Raw genomic sequence first — 20,637 nt, forward strand, 5'->3', positions numbered from 1 at the left:
TTTTTTTAATTAAAGGCGGGGGAATCCTTAAAATTTCAATAATCATCAAAATAATCATACCAGCAAACTTACATCCCTTTCATGAGATGAGGAAAAGATGGGCTGGAGGGGATCCATACCCTTATTTCTTTTTTTTCTTTTTTTTTTTGTTTGTTTATTTGTTTACCTATTTATTTATTTATTTTTTATTTTTTTATTATTTTATTTTTTTTAATTTTATTATTGTTTAAAATATTACAGGTGTCCCTTTTTTTCCCCAATGACCCGTTCCACCCATACCCTTATTTCTTTATTGCATCTTTATGACAAATCTATGAGCAACATATTACTATCCACATTTTACAGATAAGGGAATCAAAACTTAGAGACATTTAACTACTAACTCAAGATCACAAGGTTAATAAATAGCAGGGTCAGGCTTCAAATTCAGATATGCTTGAAACTAAACCTCATCCATTTCAGTTTGACTTCGTTTGGGAGCCATGAATACTGTGGTAAGAAAGATAAACAATGTTCTTATACATAGCCATGACTATGTCATCTAAATGCACATACACCTATAATTAGTTTCAGTTTTTGGTATGTTGATAAATCCTTTTACATTTCCTGGTGGGGAGGAGTCCTGATCTAACATTTGGCTATTTTTAGGGTGCAAATAATCCCATCACGGCCAATATCAAGTTGCCAACTTGACTCTCTGACTGTGAGCTGGGAAAGATGTGCCTACCAGTATACTACATTTCCACAACACAGATACAATACACATCCATACCTGCAAAAGCTAAATGATTAGGAAATCATGAGCCTAGAGGATTTATTCCCCTTATTTTCAACATGATTTATTTGATTGTAAATTTATATAATTTATTTTTTAATAATGGCTGTGTGCTTAACAACTGACTCATAGAATCCTTGAAAATTTAAACATCTCTTGCCAACTAGTACAACACACCTTCCATACACCACTGGTTATGAGCACATTGCAAAATTTAGTTTTTTGATACTTGTTTCTAAAATATAGCCAAATTTTGTAAAGTGTATTTTTCTGTGCAAAAAGAACATCAAGGCTCGGTGGAGGTCTGGAGGAATGACAGTCACATGAAGTCAGGGCCCTTAGGACAAATGAGGGTAATAAAAGCAGCATCTCTGAACCTCTCTCTGAATTTACAACCCCATCACCCCCAACAGGCATCTCTAAGAGCAGCAGAAAAACTGCATCTAAGAATCTAGGTTGGAGGTCCCTCACCCAACTCTATTTTCCCTTGTTCTCCAGTGGAAAGGAAGGGCCTGTGGTCTTCGAGTGCCAACAGGGAAGCCCCATGGAGTAGCTGCATTACCGGGAATCAGTCTCAGAGCTACAGAGATACCTTCTCTGTCACAGCAAAACAATAGTATAGAAACTGGATGCTGACCCTTCATATATAAACATTGTCCTTAAATAATTGGGTAAGAAGATAAAAGGATTAATGGTTGAGGGACAGATGGATAGTGTTCTGAATGTGTTGTTGCAGGCTGTCTTCACGGCACCCTAAAACTCTTTCTAGACAAGCTGTGGTCACAAAGTATTGAACCTTTTAGTTAGCAAGTAAAGACATTCTTCTCAGGGAAAACTGATCCAATAATTAGAATTGTGGATACAGTTTTGAACCAACTACTCATCCACCTAAGTTTACTATCATGTCCCATACATTTTTTTTGTTTGTTTATCATAAGATTTCTCAAAAAATGTTGCTAAAACACAGGTACACTCTTTCATTGCATTTTCATGATATATACTTATCTAAACACTGCATCAGCAAAAAAAGTGAAGTTAGTTTGGCATGTCTTGTTTTTATTTTATTTATGAGCAAGCTGTATTTATAAACGCTGACAATGTTTTAACAAGTTTATCCTAGAGTCATTGTCAGAGATATACCTAAATTTCAATTCTCCACAGTTTCCAAAATTTCCCTCATTTTTGAAATTAGGGCAATATTACTTACCTTTTTCCAATTTTCACTCATCTTATCTTCCTTCCACTTATTCCAAAATGACTGTCAATATTCAGAGATCAAAAATGTTTGATACTTTATTACTTGTTTAATAAGTTGTTTCACTATGAAGATTATTTTTTCCTTTACATGGATTTAGAGCTTTAATTTTCTCTCAAACTTGTTTTTCACTCTCCAATATGACAATTTTTTTTTAATAAAATAATGTAAACCAAAGAAATTGAGAAGCTATTTTTCCTGCCTCTGTCTTTTAGATTTATGCTTTTTATTCCAGATTGTCTTGTTCTATTCTTTTTCCATACCTTTATATTGAAAAATTATTATTATTTTTATATAAAAATGGTATAAAGGCTACTGTTAAGTTTAGTATTCTTATTGGTATGTGCCATACTTTTGCATTTGTCTCCTTACAGAGAGTTTTTGTACATACTTGATTAATTAGGTTTTGTCCGCAGAAAAGTGGGAAGTTAAGCAAACCTTAGCGAAGTATATTGAAAGCAATGGCAGAAATGATTAAAAACAGCTTTTAGTTCCTTGATCTAACTCAGTATTTCCCTAACCTCTTGCCTGAGGATAGGAATCGCCTGATGTGCTTGTTGCTAATAAAGATGACCAGGTTCCAATGCTCCTCCCCCCAAAGATTCCCATTCAGGTCTTAGAGGTCAAGAATCTGTATTTTGGGAAAAGTACCTCATGCGGCTCTTACCTTAAAACAAGACCACATAATTTAAACTCTGTGATTTCAAAATTTCCTACAAATTAATATTTCTTAGACTGCTGCAACAAAATGCCACAAACGTGGCGGCTTAAAACAATGAAATTTTACTCTCACATATCTGGAGGCCAGAAATCCAAAGTCAAGCTGTCAGCAGGGCTTCCTCTGAAAGCTCTAGGAGAGAACCCTCCTGTGACTCTTCAGCTTCTGTTGGCTTCTGGCGCTCCTTGCCAGTGGCATCATGACTTCAAACTCTTATCTGTCTTTCTTCCCGGTGTCTCTATCAAATCCCCTCTTCTTTATTTTATAAGGTCAAGTTCATTAGATTTAGGGCCCACCCTTAATCCAGGGTTATCTCATCTCAAGATCCTTAATTACATATCCAAAGACCCTTTGTCTAAATCAGCTCACATTCACAGGTACCAGGGTTAAGACATATCTTCTTGATACATACAATCCAACCCACAACACCTGGGGAACTCTATTATCCATACCACCAATTGAATTATCATAGAGGCTCAGGTATAGGTATTTTTCAAGTCTGTTCAGGTGATTCTAATATGCATCCAGGTTTGTAAAACACTCTCCTAATACGTATTATTTAGTCCCTGCCTCCAATTTAACTTCTTACCTAATCCCTCTATTACATACCCGCCTCCCCCCGATTCTTTTGCTTCTGCATCATGTCTAGAGCTCTGCACTACTATAAGAATTTGTTGTCTCACCTGCAACTGTGCAATAATCATCCTAACTGCCCCTATGGTGCTAACAGAAATGTATCACTTTAAATTTCTTTCAAGAGTAAACATGAATTCTTTAGACACTTCAGCAGCATTGATTTCCTCATCAATTTTCTAAAGATATATATGTATATACATATATACTTATATATAATGTGTTATATATACATATTTATACATGCAAATCAGGATAAGATGAGATGATATGTGTAAAATCTATGTGTTATATATCTAGTTATACATGAGATATATTTATGAAACATATTTATATCAAAACTGTAAATGGAAATCAACCATAGACCTGGGGACAAGGAGTCCCAAAATAACATTTGCACTAAAAGTCAATTGGTATAAGCAATTTGATAAAAATTACTCTTATTAATAATGTACTAATTTTAAAGGGTAAAAATGTTACTTTATCTAGCATTTCTCATTTGTCTGCCATATTGCTAGAACTACTCAAATTTTTTTTCCTAACTCTTCTATTTCTCTCATTCTACATGGGGTGCTTTCGGTTTTTTGATTTTTTTTTTTTTAATTTCAAGGTTTTGTTATATATAATTTATAATAGTGATTATTTGTTATATATAATAGTGATAATTTCCAAAAAGTTTACTACTTCTATTTTATACCTTATTGCAACCATTCTAAAATTCTTGCAATTTCTCAAACATTTTATAACCCTGACTTTTGAAGGGTATATAACACTTTTATTCATTAAAAATATTTTGAGAACTTTATACCAGAGTTCTGGTGTAAACTCTGGAATATTTCTGGAATAAATATCTTTCTGTAATATTCTAAAAACACTCTTTCCCCTTCTGTTTATCTGATTTAACTTGAATATATCATTTATATCAGCTTGCATATCACTTCCTCTGGGGTGCAATATCTAAGATTAGATACTTCTGTTGTTTTTTTCAATAAAATCTTATACTGCATATATCATAATATTTATAGAGACTTATTGAAGTCACTTATTTAATTATATTATAAATGCTTTTTCCTATCAGATTGTAAACACTCTGAGAAATGAATATTGAACATTGTGTTCCCAGTGCTTAACACTATTCATTCGTTCATTCATTCATTAAGTGATGTGCCTCTAGGACTTAGAACTCTGGTATAAAGTTCTCAAAATACTTTGAATGGATAAAAGTTTGAACTTGTCTTTCATTCTCTTTTAAAGAGTAAGAACCTGGGGCTAAGAATGTTTAGCGACTGCCCAAGGTGACAAATTAATTAGTAATAAAGCCAGGATATTACTTAGGCTTGCCTATTAACAAAGCCTGTGTTCTTTATATAAACATCACACGTGATATATAAAATGAGATCTCATGTAACAACAATGAAAGATCAGCAAAATGAAGACAGTTTGTGATAAACTGTTCTCTTATGATTTCCTTCAAAATATATTAATTCTATAGGATTTTTTAAGTGTGTGCTGTGTAAGTACCAAATATTAGCAGCCACAACTATTATCAGTATCAAGAAATGTTATATATATTTACTCAAAGGATATATTCCTAATAATCTGTGCAATTTTAAAATGCATTATTTTCAATAACTATACTTAGTTATATATGGAATAGGTAAAAATCAGAATTAGAGTTTAATGGAAGGCAAAAGTCACAGAAAGAAGGATTACATTTTTCATTTTCCCCCCAAATTTTCTATGCTATGCTTTTTTTTTTTTTTTTTTAAGGCATTGGCATTATTAATGAAAAAATAATGTATTTTGAAATCATTCAGATTTCACTCTGACACTTACTGGTTATGCAATGTATCCTCAGGCAAATTACACTGTTTTCTTCTGAAAATTGGGGTTAGCGATAACAGTTGCAGGGCTGGCTGTTGGTTAGAATATAGGTAATGTTAATATATGGCTAGACTAGTACCTCATACTCAATAAGTAATATAACAGTCTTTCAGGTTTAGATAACACTTTTCTAACCCTCAACCCCTATAATGTTCTTACCTTGACATTGATTTTAACTTGAATCTTCTATACATTTTCTACATATTTAATCGTGAAGGTCAAATTCATATATATATATATATAAGATGTGACCTAATACTCTCAGACAAAACTATTACAACTGTATTTTGAGACTCAGTAACATGTTACTTAGAAATATCCATTTTGTGGCCAAGGAGGAAGAAGAAAATTCCTAGGACTTGAAAGACCTGAGACAGGAAAGACAGAAATTGGATCTGAAAACTACCTCCCTGGGAAACATTCCTCTAAGCTTTGTATACCGGATAAATATAAGTACTATACCAACCGTGATTGCCCTTGAGAAAGAGAGAAGATGGCTGTAATTTACATAATAGCATACATATAACCTGGCAATAAATTTTAAGTGAAAGATATAATAGATAAATTGAGCATACTACCTGCAACAATAGAAGATTTTTTTTAACAGTCCATTAATTCATAATAAATATTCTATGCGGTTGAAGTAACTACAGAAATAAAATATCATTTTCTTGCTGTAATTGTAATGTGATAAAATGTAAGCAACTTAAAAAAAATGTAAGCCACTTTGGCTCATAATTTTTCTCTTTTTCAGAGTTGATCAGGTATTATTTTCAAGCACCCTGCAATTTGGGTCCTGAGGAAGATCCAAAGTTAAATTATATTTAAGAAAAATCAAGAAACAAAATATTTGTAACATTAAAGCCTTTGTCAAATACTGTACAAAAATGCATCATAGTATTTTATTTGAACAAGTATCCAGAAAGATCCTGAAATATTTAGATACTATTTTCAACTTTTAAATTAAAGATAATATAGAAGGACAAAGATGATGTTAAATTTACTTTGAGAACTTTGGTTTTGTTTTATTTTTAGTGGAAAAGTATATTGTCATTAGACATTTTCCTATCCCCAGCAGGTATTAGTGATAGGATATGGAGGAATTATGAGTACGGGATTGTCCAACATCACTGAAAAAGGAGAGACCCTATATTATATTTAAATTTTTTGATGGAACTCTTTCTAAAGAGTATGGCACATTTGACCCCACTATTAAGCAGAGAAAAGCCAAAGATAATTTTAACATTTCTTTATTTACAAGTTATTTTGTTTTTCTGAAATACAGTTGTTTTGTTTTATTGGAATCTGTGATCATCCCAGGAGTTATTCAGGTGGTGAGCCCTGTGTTTCTGCTGCACTGAAGGCTTTCCAGCTGTTGTGCATTTTTCAATGATGTTTTTCTGATTTCTTGATCCTTTGAAATTACAAGACCTGAGAGATCATATTACAAACCAAGAATCTGTGACCAGAGAAGCTGTGTGATTTATCCAAGGTCACACTGCTTTGATAAAGAAACACAGATGAAACCTTAGCAGCCTTACTCCCTTACACATGTTCCTTCAATTAATGTGTTTGTTCGTTTTAGTGATTCTCTCTATGCTTCTTCTAGCTCCTAAATTTCTTTCTTTTTATAATTTGCCTTTGGTGCTATAAACTAATTCAGACAACAAGGTTACCAAGAGAAACGATGTAACTAAGTACGATGTAAGAAAATAAATAAATCAGAAATGAAATGCAGTTAAGAACCACATACAGGTTACACGCATCTATGTATCTCGTGGTCACTGGGGGTAGAACAAGTTTGACTCATTTTTTAGAGATTGAAGATACATGAGATTTTAAAGTATTCATTTTATAGGTTTGTGTGGGTTTTTTTCACCTTTTGGGAGCTAATTTCCAGATTTTTTGGGGGGGGATAGACTTATAGTCTAATAAATAGAAACAAACATCTTAAAGGTCACAAGAAAAATTTCCTAACAGAGATGAAACATCAGTAACCTTACTCCCTTACCTGTGCCCCTTCAATTAATGTGTTTGTTCTTTTCAGTAATGTGCTCTATGCTCATTTAGTGAAATATCAGAAATTTCCTAATGCTGGAGTTCTTTTTTTTTTCTTATAAAGTTTGTGATGTTCGTTAGAATGCTTCTAAGTTTCCAGAAGAGAGATTTAAAAATGTGTATTAACCTGTTTTAGATCCAAAAAGAGGTAAGGGTATTTTAAAAAAACATAGATCTCATCATATCTTAGAGTCTGCACTTAGTTGTTTATTCATTTGAACCGTAACTTGTACTGATACTTTGTCTAGAGTCCCTGATTCCCGTCTGCTGTTCAGCTTCTAAACACTAAATACACTTATCTAAGGAAGAAAACATATTTTGACAACATTCGTGCTGATTCTTGAAACATAAACATAAGTTTTCATTATCTTGACAGGTAACAAAAGATAACTCTGTTAGAAGTATTGATTAAATCACTCCTTGGGCATTTTCACTTTTCTTTCGAGTACTCTTTTACATGTCAGAATATTTGCTGGGTTGCCATATGGACAGTCTGATATAGCCAAATCTCTATATATCAGCGATTGCCTCTTTCTTCCTTCTGCCTTTGAATCATAGGCTCTAATCACATTTTTTGGTGGTCAAGAAGTTAAATTTATTTTAAAATTCACACTCAAGACATGCCTTTGGTAATCATGACATTTAATCTTTTAATTATATGATAACTAAACTAATTTTATTGAGTTGCTTTTGTTTTGTTTTGTTATTTTCAACTCATGATGTTGACATCTCTCATAAACAAAGTTAGATCTAACTTTCCTACTTTGGCTCTCTGTATTCGGAAAAGTACTCTTTTCTTTCTTTATTATTTTAATTATGTGTTTATTGATCTCAGAGAGAGTAAGGGAGGAAGAGAGAGAGAGAAACATCAATGATGAGAGAGAGCCATTGATCTGCTGCCTCCTGCATCCCCCCTACTGGGGATCGAGCCCCCAACCTGAGCATGTGCCCTGACCAGGAATCAAACCGTGACCTCCTGGTTCACAGGTCAATGCTCAACCACTGAGCCACGCTGGCCGGCGCGAAGTCCATTTTCTTTTAAAACACACACATGACTTTGTAGCAGGAGAGCATAGAGCTGCATCCAGCTGTTGCTCTTTGAGAGGAAATGGAGTCCCTGCGTGCAGAGTCCACATGTGCTCATTTTACTTGCAGTATAATGAATCTAAACAGTCATTCGTCAGATGATTCTCCTTGGCGTTCAGTCACTGGAAGGTACTCATTTAAAAGATATTAAAAGTATGTGTATGTTATGTCCTCAAGAAGTTACTGTCACTATATGTGTTTATCTAATGTTTCCTCTGTGCCTTTTATGGAAGACAGGAGTGGAGCTCGGATTAAATTATCAAATGAGATATAAATTAAGTCAAACACAGTCAACAGCATCTTTCCTATTGAATGTTTTTATATCTTTCACAGAATTCCCAACTTGTGAGCCACTAACTCAATTTATATGCAGAAGCGGAAGGTGCATTAGCAGCAAATGGCACTGCGACTCTGGCAAGTACCAAATGCTCACTGTACTGGGCTGATTTGATTGGGGCCCGGCTGGCTGCGCTGCTTTGCCTCCTTCCAAGGTGGTTTGCGGCGAGGCTTGCGGAGCCAAGCCCCATGGCTGGAACAAGTGGTGAGGGGGCCGCTGGCACAGAGATAGGGATTAGCATTAAGGATAATGGACTTCAATATCTGTCCCGTGGGGCTATGATAGGCATTTGTTTTCAGATGTTATGCTGGACACAGTCTAAGTCTACAAACATGAAGTTAAAAGGGGACAGTTGAGGAAATGACCTGGACAGTTCAGGTTCCCCAAAGTAGTTATGAAAAATGCTCTATAACCCAGGATGGAGTAGTTCATAAACTATTATGTTGTTATCCAGATGGTCTCAATTCTGTCACCTTGCTTTCTATGTTCAAATGATGTTTTTTTCCTTATACTCAATTGGATTATTATGCTAAATTATACCAAATACAAATACATGAATTAGATATAAACCTATGTATTCTCAGCCATTGATTTCAATGTAACCTGTTTTCACTTTATATTTCCTTCCCTTTGCTTCTGCGATAGTTGTTAATAAAGAATATAAATCGTTGCTAATGATAGTGTACAATTTCCCAGTATGAATGCATACTTAGGAGCCAGTGGGAGACGGGTACATAGCGGCCCTCAGTTGGAGAATGGGGAATGAGGGACTGAATGAAAGATATAGTTATGTATTCTGGGTCATGGATATTGTAGTCAAAAGAATACTTTTCCATAATAATTATGTTACTAGCCATAGCATTTCATGAGATTCCTACAGTCACCATTGTCCTCCCATTTCATAATTATTTCATGCTGCATAGACCTATTCATTCAGTGGTTAGTCGGTTCCGAGTGAAATAGAAATTTAGCCTCAATATTCAAAGTCAGGATATTTTTTCTCTTAGTTTAGTAGTTGTATCAAATCAGAAGTGAAGCAACAGAAAAAAGTAATTTTCCCACTGTTCATGGTAAATGCTGATGACTGATTTGGCATTCCTTTTTCAATAATAAAAGAAAACTCTGAGAGAAAAAAGCAGTTAGATATTTCATAAGAAAACATTTCTCCCTGGATCAGTTTTCACTATGTTTATGTTGATGCTTCTTTCCAGATGATGACTGTGGGGACGGGAGTGATGAAATTGGCTGTGTTCACTCTTGCTTTGATAATCAGTTCAGATGTTCCAGTGGCAGATGTATCCCAGGCCATTGGGCCTGTGATGGTGACAATGACTGTGGAGACTTCAGTGATGAAACCCAGATCAATTGCACCAAAGAAGGTTAGTAATTTTGTGAATCTATGAAATCTCTTTTTAAGTTGTTATATAATATTTGGAATATGTCAGAGTGAATATCAGTTAAAAATGCATTGCTCGTCAGGGAAAATATATATACGTGAAACTGTAATTTTCTGATCTCTTTACTTTCACTCTTTCTCTGGTTTCTCAGCTTCGTACCTCCTTTTACTGTGATACCTTCTTTTGTGGTCTTTGCTTTCTACTTTTATTAAATGCTTTACTTTCTACAATTTAACCCCCCTCCAACTTCTAAATGGCCAAACCCCAAATCCATCCCAAAAGAAAAAAAGAAAACAAGAAAGACATAATTTTTCTTTTGTTTCCACACCAAGTTTGTTTCCTTAAGGTTTGAAATCATCCCCGATTAAAAGGTGATATAGTGCAACTGAGGGACTTTGGGGAAAGCAAGCACAGTGAGGGAAGTTGTCATAACCGTGGCTCTCAGCATATCCCTGGGTCTTGTCATTTGCAAAATGTGAGGAATAATAAGGGAAAATTAATAAATTAGAAATCAAGTTGGAAATATAACAGAAAAAGTTATTAGACTGTCAAACATTTATACAATCGGTAACACTTTTACGTAGAATGTTATTCATTCTTTCATTTAGCCCACAAATACTTTATTGAGGATTTTTTATGTGTCAGGTACTGTGCTTGGACCAAAAGGATAGATACAAGGGTGAAAAAGCACGGTCCCTGCTCAGTTTTAAAGTTCTAGCCCACAAACAGACAAACAATAAATGATTTATTTGTGTTAGAGTTAGGGCAACCATATACTATGTGATCAGAAGAAAGGTATCATTTTCAAAGTGTTTTCCATGGAGATATATCTGCCTTTTGTAAATATGTGACAACCTATAAAATAAAGAGTTTCTAATGTATTTTCTCTGACATGATTCCTTCTGTCTTCTCTCTCTCTCTCTCTCACTCTTGTACCCTTTTCTCTCTCAATTTATTTGATTTGCTTGTATATCTGAACTAGAATGTTTTGCTTATCAATAATCTAGCATGAAAAAAGAAAAAGTGTACAAAAATATATTTTCTCTTTTTCTTTGTATATTAGAAACATTCATCTGGGGTGCAATTGACACTTCACTGCTAAATTACGTTTTGAATATAAACCGCATTTCCCCTGCCTCACAGATGTCTTCCAAGGCTCCTCACAAAGTGTGCATCTGTGGCCTGCTGGCACTGCCCCATAATATGCAGTAAAAGATAAATCGCCCCAAAGTTAATTTAGTTTCATCTCAGAATTAAAATCCCATCCGTCTCTTCAATGTCTATTTACCTCTACGTTAAAATGCTCAATGCACATTAAGAAGTTTTGGAGAGATTGCTTTAGCCTCATGAGTATCCAAAGAGGGTGGCACACCCCCTTTTGGGATTTGAATTATTATAGAATCAGTGACTATTTAATGTTAATGGCCTTCATCTTTAGAGGACTTCACCACTAATAGATCACTGTAAATGATATATTGTCATTGTGAATGCCATACATTTTTATATGATTATGGTAATACACCAAGGAAATGATCCAGATAATCTACATGATTCTTGGATATGTTTCAAGCAAAGGATGATTGGAACTTCCTGAACTAATTTATATTTATCAGATTATAAACTGTACTAGGATTCCCTAATCAAATACCATATACTGGGTAAATACAGGTTATGTAATTGAAGAACAGTAACAATCTGTGATGACTTTGGTGCGAGACAATCCAGAATATTTTTCAAAAATATTTAAATACTTTTATCCATCATTATTTTGATTACATATTCTGACATAAAAGTTGCAAAATAGCTATGACACAGAGACTTGTTAAAGCTGATAAAAAAGTCATTTTGTACCTGCAGGGTTTGTGAGGCCCTTGCCAAGGTAAAGTGGAAACTTGATGCAATTAGTCGTGTGAGTGAGCCCCCTAGCCTGCTGGGGAAGGAAGAGCAGAGCATTCTGACGGGCTGTCAACCCTGATCAGACCCACCACACAACTGCTCAGCACTCTGCTTTACGCTGCCTGGGCAAGCAGAGCATGCGGTGTAGTTTCCCCAACTCAAAATTGTTTTCAAAAAGGTAGAAATACTCTTGAATTAACTTTTATCAGTAAGCGAGCAGGAGAAACCAGGAAATGGAATGTTCCATATATAATCCCAATTTCAGAAAATTTCGGAATTTAAGTTTAATTTATATCCTCTCTGAACCCACTTTCAAAATAGGATTTCTACAGTGATCATCACTTTTTTCATTATCAATATGATTAATAAATGGAAAAGTTCCCTCTTAGATTAATTTATTCTCATAGTTTCCTCTTAATGTTGTGCTGCTCTTTCCTTTCATTTACAAACTCCCTTACTAGTCAAAACAAACAGTATCTTTAGAATGTGATATATTTTAGCCTGGCCAGCATGGGTCAGTGGTTGAACTTCAACCCATGGACAGGAGGTCACATTTCAATTCCCGGTCAGGGCACATGCCTGGGTTGTGGGACTCGATCCCCAGTCAGGGGCGTGCAGGATGCAGCTGATCAATGACTCTCATCATTGATGTTTCTCTCTCTCTCTCCTTCTCCCTTCCTTTATCTGAAATCAATAAAAACTTTTTTTTAAAGTGTTGTGTTTTCATAATTACTTTTGCATGTGTTCACATGCGCTATAAGCAACAGTGAATAGAAAGACAATCGACTGCAGCTTTATTTCTTCCTTGTTTAAATGTCTTTTTCTCATTAATTTAGCTCTAGTTTCCTTTTGATTCTGAATCCTTTGATTGGTACATATTTCTAGAGTGACCCATTATAAGTCTACTGGGTTAATAGTTTTTCCAAGTGGGAAAATAAGTGAGACTGGACCCTCAAAAATTTGGTGTGAGGGAACTTCCTCAACAGCCTCAGTAGTGGCTGTTTAAGTATTGAAAAGTTTTGTAAAAAAATGATTTTACTTGTAGGAATAAAGTTAGAATGAGAGTTTATTCTTTTCTTACAAGTCTTTAAGTCACTGGCTGAATTATTTAAAAAAACCCCTCTGGACATATGTCATATCTATAAAATACAATTACATAGAATTAATCTTATCTCATTGTTGACAGTTTAATTCATTTGACTTATGTAAACTTTCATTCCTGTGCTCTTTGGGAACAGTCTCAGCCATATTTCATCCAAAGAATAAGCATTTCTGAAGTAAACATATGAGAATTTTCAGTATCATTAGACAGTTATTCCCTCTGATCAATTTCATTCTGAAATTGTTGTAAAAATGTATAGCAAATAGTTTCAGCATGGACTTGATGGAGGAGACAGGTTTTCTCAGGAGAATAGATATTGCCTAAATTTTGTAATTTATTCTAAACATAACATAAATATCTCTCAAAGAATTGGATTTTTCTTTGCTCTGAAGAAAGTAAAGATTTATGGTCACTGTCTTTAATATCTTTTGTTTGGCTGTCTAAAAAGGGAATGTTTACTGCACTAAGTACATGAACGAGGTGATGCTGAAACATATGTGATCTCTTATTAAAATTGTGAATACAAATTAAATGAAAATTTACAATTAAATATGTATTGGCCTTCAGTTTTGATCTATTATGAATAATTTTAAGAACTTCCCAAATCCATTAGGCAGTTAAATGTATAACGTTATTAATATGCACACTCACACATGCTCCCATTCTGCTTTTACTGTTTACCTTTGCTTCTACTTTGGAAATTTCCACTTTTCTTTGAGCTCTGTCTTCATCCAATCATCGTTCATTCATTTATTTTATCACCTCACTACTTCCTTGTCCCCAAATTTAAGAAGGAAACTAGAACGACTTTATCTTACCTTTGTATTTTCATAGTCAAGTCCAATGTTTGATGCACAGTGAATGCTCAGTAAATAATTATTGAGTAAAAAAGTCTATCTCTTGACCAATAAAATGATTTTACTCACAGAGTTCAACCCTTGTAATTTTTATCTGTTTTTTTTTACTTTACATTCAAATCCTGGAGTTTATTTTCATGAAGATGTACAAAACCTCCTAGGTACACTAATCTAGTTATGTACATTTTATTAATACAATGTAATTTCTTTCATATATCCAATAAATATTGGCAATTTCAGTTCAAGATTTAATATTTTTTTGTTTACATTTTTTTCTTCCCAGTAGATAGTATATCCAGAAAGATAGGAAAAGTTGCATTCATTTTTGTACCCATTATTTAACAGTAAAGGTTGCTGAGTAGGTTCCATTAGTGATAATATTGAGAGGGAAAGGGGAGTTAACCTATGTTGGTGACTAGTTAATTGCCAGGCACTTTACATTTGTTATTCCATTCAATCCTCACAGTAAGGATTAAGTTAAAATCCTTGACTAAGATCACACAATTGGCATTCCAAACTAAGGATGTCTGCTCTTTATTTCTACATCCGGATATCTGCTTTTGCAGCTATTGAGTTTACGCTCTCTTTTTTTCTTTTTCCCCCAATTCTCTATGAATTAATATTTACATGATTCCCAACTATTTGCTACCTTGTTCTCAATTGCATAGTCAGTTTTCCTTGAAGGGGGGAAAAGAAAGATTTTTTCTACTTATTACAGAGCATTAATGCCGTTTCCCAAAGGGCACTAGAAGGGACCTGGGCCATTACATTCAATAATCACTGCTCATTTCTTTCCTGTCTCTTTTCTTTTCCCTCCCACATTTCTCCTTGATAAGTTGGATTCTGGAACTTTGTTGTTAGGATAGCTGTGGTCATCCTCACTCAGAAAATCTCTTCAGTTACCCAAATATAATACTTGTCTGCCATAAAAATTGTACCTCATAGGCTCCAAAAAATTTAAGAAAGTGGAAGAAAATTTAAAGATCATTTAGTTTAGTTCTTTTATGGTGCAGATGAGTAAAAGAGATAGGTAAAATTATCCTTATGTAACAAAAACATGCTGCATCCTGGAAGGTGCTGATAAAGTTTTGTGTTAGAGATGTTGAGACTGAGACCTTTGATCCATAAATCATCTTCAGGAGGGATTTTAGAACCTAATAATTCTGCCAATTTTTTTGTGGAAAATCTGTAAGGTCTGACAGTCTTGTCAAACAAACAGAGACAACAGCTTACCTAGGGAGGTTGAATCCACTCAGAGAAGCGTAGGTATCAAAATTTGATGTGTAGCTGAAAACTTAGGTTACCCGTTTCAGCATGGAGAGAATGGAAATTTAAACCATCTCTTGACTTCCAGTCTATGTCATATCTCATCTCAGCTGAACCATCGTATTTTTTAGCAGCTCAGTTTAATCCTAACCACATAGCAATAAATACTGGACAGTCAAACCCAGTTTTCTGTTTTGTCTTTCTTTCATGAAAATATTCTGAAGATGCTTTCAATTCATATTTGCTAAGATACACAATAAAAAACCAACTGCTATTATTTCTCAGCCACTCAATTTTATTTATGATAAACTATTGGCTTCAAATTTAGGGAAATTAGCAAATTGTATTATGGACTCAGAAAAATCATATAATCTTCTGTCCTAATTTTTAAATATAAATATGGATTGTTTTCTGATAAAACATTATTCAAAACAAATTTAAACTCCATCTAGTTTTAGAGAAGCATAATATCTATTTTCAATGAGATATAAATTGTCTGGCTTAAGTTTATTCTCTCACTGATTGATTTATTTTCCTTAGGAAATGTTAATACCAAGATATCAAAACAATGTTAATTATTAATGGAGATTATCCAGAGGAAGCCCTTTTTGTTTTTCTTGTTTTCCAGGACAAAAGTAGCTCCTTAAAGGTAATTTAAACCGTAATACTGCAAACAACTTTCACATCAAGAGAAAAGAAAATGAAAGAAAACAAAGCTTTTTTTGAGATTTTGTTTCTAGCAATGCGATTATCAGGAAAATTAAAAGGAATCAGATAAATATAATTACAAATATTTAAAATGAAATATTAGAAAATGGCTCATTAAAGCAAGAGGAAAGACACCAATTAGTCTCATCTTTACTACATAGAAAATTAGTAATAGTTCCACGCTTACTTCTAGATAAATTTAGCTTTTCTATTAGGATGACAATTATGAAACTTGACCCTAAATAGAGTAACATCTCTTGTTTTATTTAAAAAAAAAACAAACAAAAACACTTGATAACTAAAGTCAGTAGGTAAAAAAAAAAAAAAAAAAAAGACCTAATTTTAATGAAGAACCTCAGTCTGTTTTCTGCTTTTTTAATAAAGTTGAAAGATAATGGCAAGAGGAAATTAATTTCCGTGGTCTCTAAGTTCTGCTTCCTCATTGTCTAGTTGCCGTTAGTGATTGGTAAAATGGTAGGACTTTAGACATTTAGCAGAAAATAAACAAATAACCAGAAGAGAGACAAAGGGCATGGATAACCTACGAAATAATTCATTCACTTATCAATAGCTGAGTCTTGCCCATGCTTTTGTGAGAGTGAAGAAATAAGCAATGGGGGGGAAACTGGGTAGTAGTTGGATTCTTTCAGAGCTTGTTTGAACTGTCAGCCTTTGTTTCCTCATTTTTGTGAAGTATCAGCTGAATTTTCGCATAGATATTATGTTGCTGCGATGTACCGACGAGATCCGTCCCGCTTTTGCTGGGGGATTCATTTTGGTTCTCTGTTGGCCTTTGCGCACCATTTATTGGTTGTTATTATCTGCATCCCAAACCTCCCCCCATATAACTCTGGTGCATTAAATAATCCATTTAAACCACCAGGGCCTGCCTGGAAGGAAGAGTCGCTCATATCAGAACCTTTCCCCACAGCATGTTGCTCTGGTTGACACGTATGCACTTGAATCAGATGTTCTGTGAATCATAAACAGGATTTAGGCCATTTTACGCAGGGATCGGCAAATCTCTTCTTTGATGGGTCAGACAATAAATTGTTTAGTCTTTGCCTGTTGCATCTACCCAATTCCACTGTTAGCACGAAAAAAAGCCATAGACTGTATATCTTCAAATGATTATGACTGCGTTCCAATAAAATTTTATTTATAAGAAAGGCAGTGGGCCAGAATTAGTGTGCAGGTCTTAGCTTGCTGACCCCTTATTTTAAAAACAAGTACAGAGAGACACATTCTAAAGGAGTTAAAATCCTAGATGCCCTTGTTTCATAGACCATCTGATTTATTATGATACAAAGTTAAAAAATACTGGGGAGAAGAAAAGGCCAAAGAATGAAGAAATAAACTGTTAATAATCTTTAAATGATACTCTTTGGCCCTCCTTTAAATATATATATAGCCCATATGTATATGCTCGTACATATTCTTTCTATATAATAATGCCCTACATTATTTTAAAATATCAAATTAAATAATATATTTTCAATTGTCCCCCCAATAAATTTTTGATGCCTACTGTGAGCTAGGCATATTGCTAAGCCAAGAAATAAATTCCAAATATGAAATACATCCACATTGGAATATCTTTTACTTAATATTTGACATCTAACATATCTGTTAAGGAGATTGCTTAATTTAAACATTAAAGAGAAAAACAGATTTCTCAATTTTAGCCAATTCAACAGATTAATACATTCTGCTCACTTGTATTTAGGTATTATAGAATTTCATCATTCCCATGGAACATTGAATTCTGAATGGTAGAGTCCCAGATATCAAAACCTAAATTTCAGTGAACTAAAAACAATGTTTTATTTGTTCCATAGTTTTCACTTCAAATACTTTAACGTACAGGAGGATATTTAGTGTGCTAAATTGAAACTATTTTTCAATATATTTTTTGAGTGTCTACATGTCTATGTGTTTTTAGCACTAAAAACATTTTCGTGTTAATATAATTAATCTGTACTTAAGTATCCACATATTATTTTCCACATCCTTCCATTCAGCTCTTCTAACTGATCCAGATAGTAAACATTAACCATTTGAAATCTTGTCTCTGTTTTATTATTAAATTTGCCATTAAGTCCCATGTACTGATAAATGGTGTTGATAGTCCCGTACAACTTTTTATCAGGATAACCTCCACTGGGGGCAACCTATGGGGATAAAAAGAATTTGTTGGAATAGGTGATAAAACACACACAAAAACATGCCATTGGAAGTGTGTTGGGTGGGAGAAGGGAGGGGCAGTGAGAATAATACCCAAGAGATGTGGCATCTAAAATCAAGCCGACCTGTACACAGTCCAAGGTCCAATGTGGTGAGAGCAAGTTGATTTAAGAAGGAGGCCCCAGGCTTGATTTTCTTGTCCATTTGCCGCCGACATTGTAACACCATTAAAGAGAAGCAGCCCCAGGGAATCTGTCCTGTGTCACATGCAGGGGAGCAGGACAGTACAGCCCTGCTGACCCCGACACAGGCTTTAGCCAGGCAGCTCAAGGGCTAGGCAGGTGCAATAAGCGCCTCTCGCCTAAGGATTTCTGGAGACCAGGGGTAGCCCTAATTTCCTTTGGGGAATGTTAAGGGTCCCCTGAGACTGAGGCAGGCCAAGTAATGTCCATACCCTGATGGTAAATGAAATAACTATTGATTGATATGCTGCCAAACCTATATTCTCAGTAGTTACAGGGCAGGAGAAGAAATAAACCATTTGTTCTAGAAATCTGGAATGAACAGCTGTGGGAATTATTCATACCTGGTGACACTGAAAAGCTAGGGACCAAGCAAGGACTGACACATGGTGGTTATTGCAGGAAGCTTGGTGCACATGCAATACATAGTGCTTTTTACTTTTCAAGGCATTTTGCAATGAATAAGTTAAAGTACAAACTCTGTTAAAACAATTTTGTGAAGTTTTTCCCCCTCAGATTGGTCTTACAATTTAAATAATTCATTACATTTGCAGTACCATCATTAGCTATTATCTCAGGAGGGCTTTAACATTTCTTATAAAACAAAATGTATTCTGACTATTAAAAAAGCATAGTATAAATATAATTTTTGCAATCCCGGTTTTCACAATTTTTAACTTTAGGAGGAAAAAAAAATTCTGCCTCTGTACAGTTGCTAGTCTTTTAACTGCAAATATTTAGTCACAGGGAATTCATTTAAATATTGAGATACATTCCACCGTCGGTTGCCACATTTCCTCCAGGGCTCAGCATTTATTTATTTATTAGATTCCCCCAATTGTATGCCTGGTTTAAATAGCTTCAGGGCAAAAGTACAATAAAATTGCATTAGTTTACAATATAATCAGCGTCAGCAACATGAAAACGTAACAGTAAAACAGCATGAACATATACATATAAACATAGTCATCATTTTAACACTCTATTGGGACAAGCCGTATTACAAAGACAGATTGTGTTCCAAACCCCGAAGCTTAGGCAGCTGGGGCTCTGGGGGGCCATCCAGGCCTGGAACTCAAGTTGGAATGGTCATCACGGGCTCCTCAGAGAAGCGCAGCTTGTCATCCAGGGGAAAATCAACAACTGTTAAGCGAAACCGATTTCATTTGGCAAGATTAAGAAGAAATAAAACTCCATGATGGTTTTCTGTTTTCTGGCAGAGGAAGACATTTCTAAACATCGACCCACACTCAGACATAGCAGACATTAGGAAATAGGTTTAGGGTATTTTAAAATTATTTTGAGAAGATAGGATGAAAAGAGAGAAGAAGAGAAACATAAAAGTGTGTGTGTGGGTGTGTGTGTGATAGTGTACCTCACTTTAGTATAAACTTTGAGTGTTCAAGTGATTGAAGTAGATGCATATACATAAACCCCCTTATGATTCTAAGAAAACTTAGAGATGTTTTTCCCTTCCTATTTATGGTTTAAATGCTCCAAAAGTGATCTATATAAACTGTATATCTGAGCATATCAGAATCCAGCTGAACACCTTTCTGGATTCCCAGCTACCTTCAGGGTTAAATCCCAGTCATTTAGCTTAGCATACAAGGCCATTCAAGGTCTAGCCACTGCCCACTTTTTAGTTTTCCCTTTGTTCTTCCTTCCTATCACACTCTACACAAAATTTTGAATGCTGTTGACTTTGTTCAGAATATCTTTTGTTCCCTGTACTTTCCCCTCTGTCTGATTCTTAATCTGGACTCAGGACTCTCTATTATCTCATCCTCGGTCATAAGAATTCCTGATCTGAAACCCGCATGTCCAGGTCAGTCTTCCCTGTGCAAGTCCTCGTGGTGCTCTCTCCTACCAAGCACTGAGGACATTGCTTTGTAACTGAGCACATCGCCTACTTGCCTACATGCCTACTATTTTATGATCTTTTCAAAAGCAAGCACTATACCTTTGATTTTTCACCTGGACTTCAGCAAAAGCCATTTTCGGCTTCCATTCAAGCATCATCACATTCGATTTTTTAAACATAAGAACCATTGAGAACTTTTAATAAGATGGATTAAATTATATTATCATTACTCCTCTGTTTCAAAATCTCCCAGGGACAGATGCTGTTGAGCTTATCTTGCCGTAGGTGTTGATAAAGCCTGCGAGACCCAGCCCTGCCTCCTTTCAGACCTCCTTTCACTCACACACCCTCACTCACTCCCTTCTCTTTCTGCAA

General features: G+C 34.8%; 1 protein-coding gene across 1 annotated transcript in view; it reads left to right on the plus strand.

The window, feature by feature from the left end:
• The window catches only part of LRP1B (LDL receptor related protein 1B), a 1,257,096-nt gene that overhangs the window by 652,494 nt on the left and 583,965 nt on the right, over nt 1-20,637 (plus strand). Inside the window, exons 18-19 of the mRNA XM_087819400.1 lie at nt 8,743-8,823; nt 9,958-10,125. Coding sequence (XP_087675526.1) covers nt 8,743-8,823; nt 9,958-10,125 — 249 coding nt within the window. The remainder of the gene's footprint in view (nt 1-8,742; nt 8,824-9,957; nt 10,126-20,637) is intronic.

The sequence above is a fragment of the Miniopterus natalensis genome, chromosome 8 (assembly GCF_054644295.1).
Source record: "Miniopterus natalensis isolate mMinNat1 chromosome 8, mMinNat1.hap1, whole genome shotgun sequence".
In the NCBI taxonomy this organism is placed as follows: Eukaryota; Metazoa; Chordata; class Mammalia; order Chiroptera; family Miniopteridae; genus Miniopterus; species Miniopterus natalensis.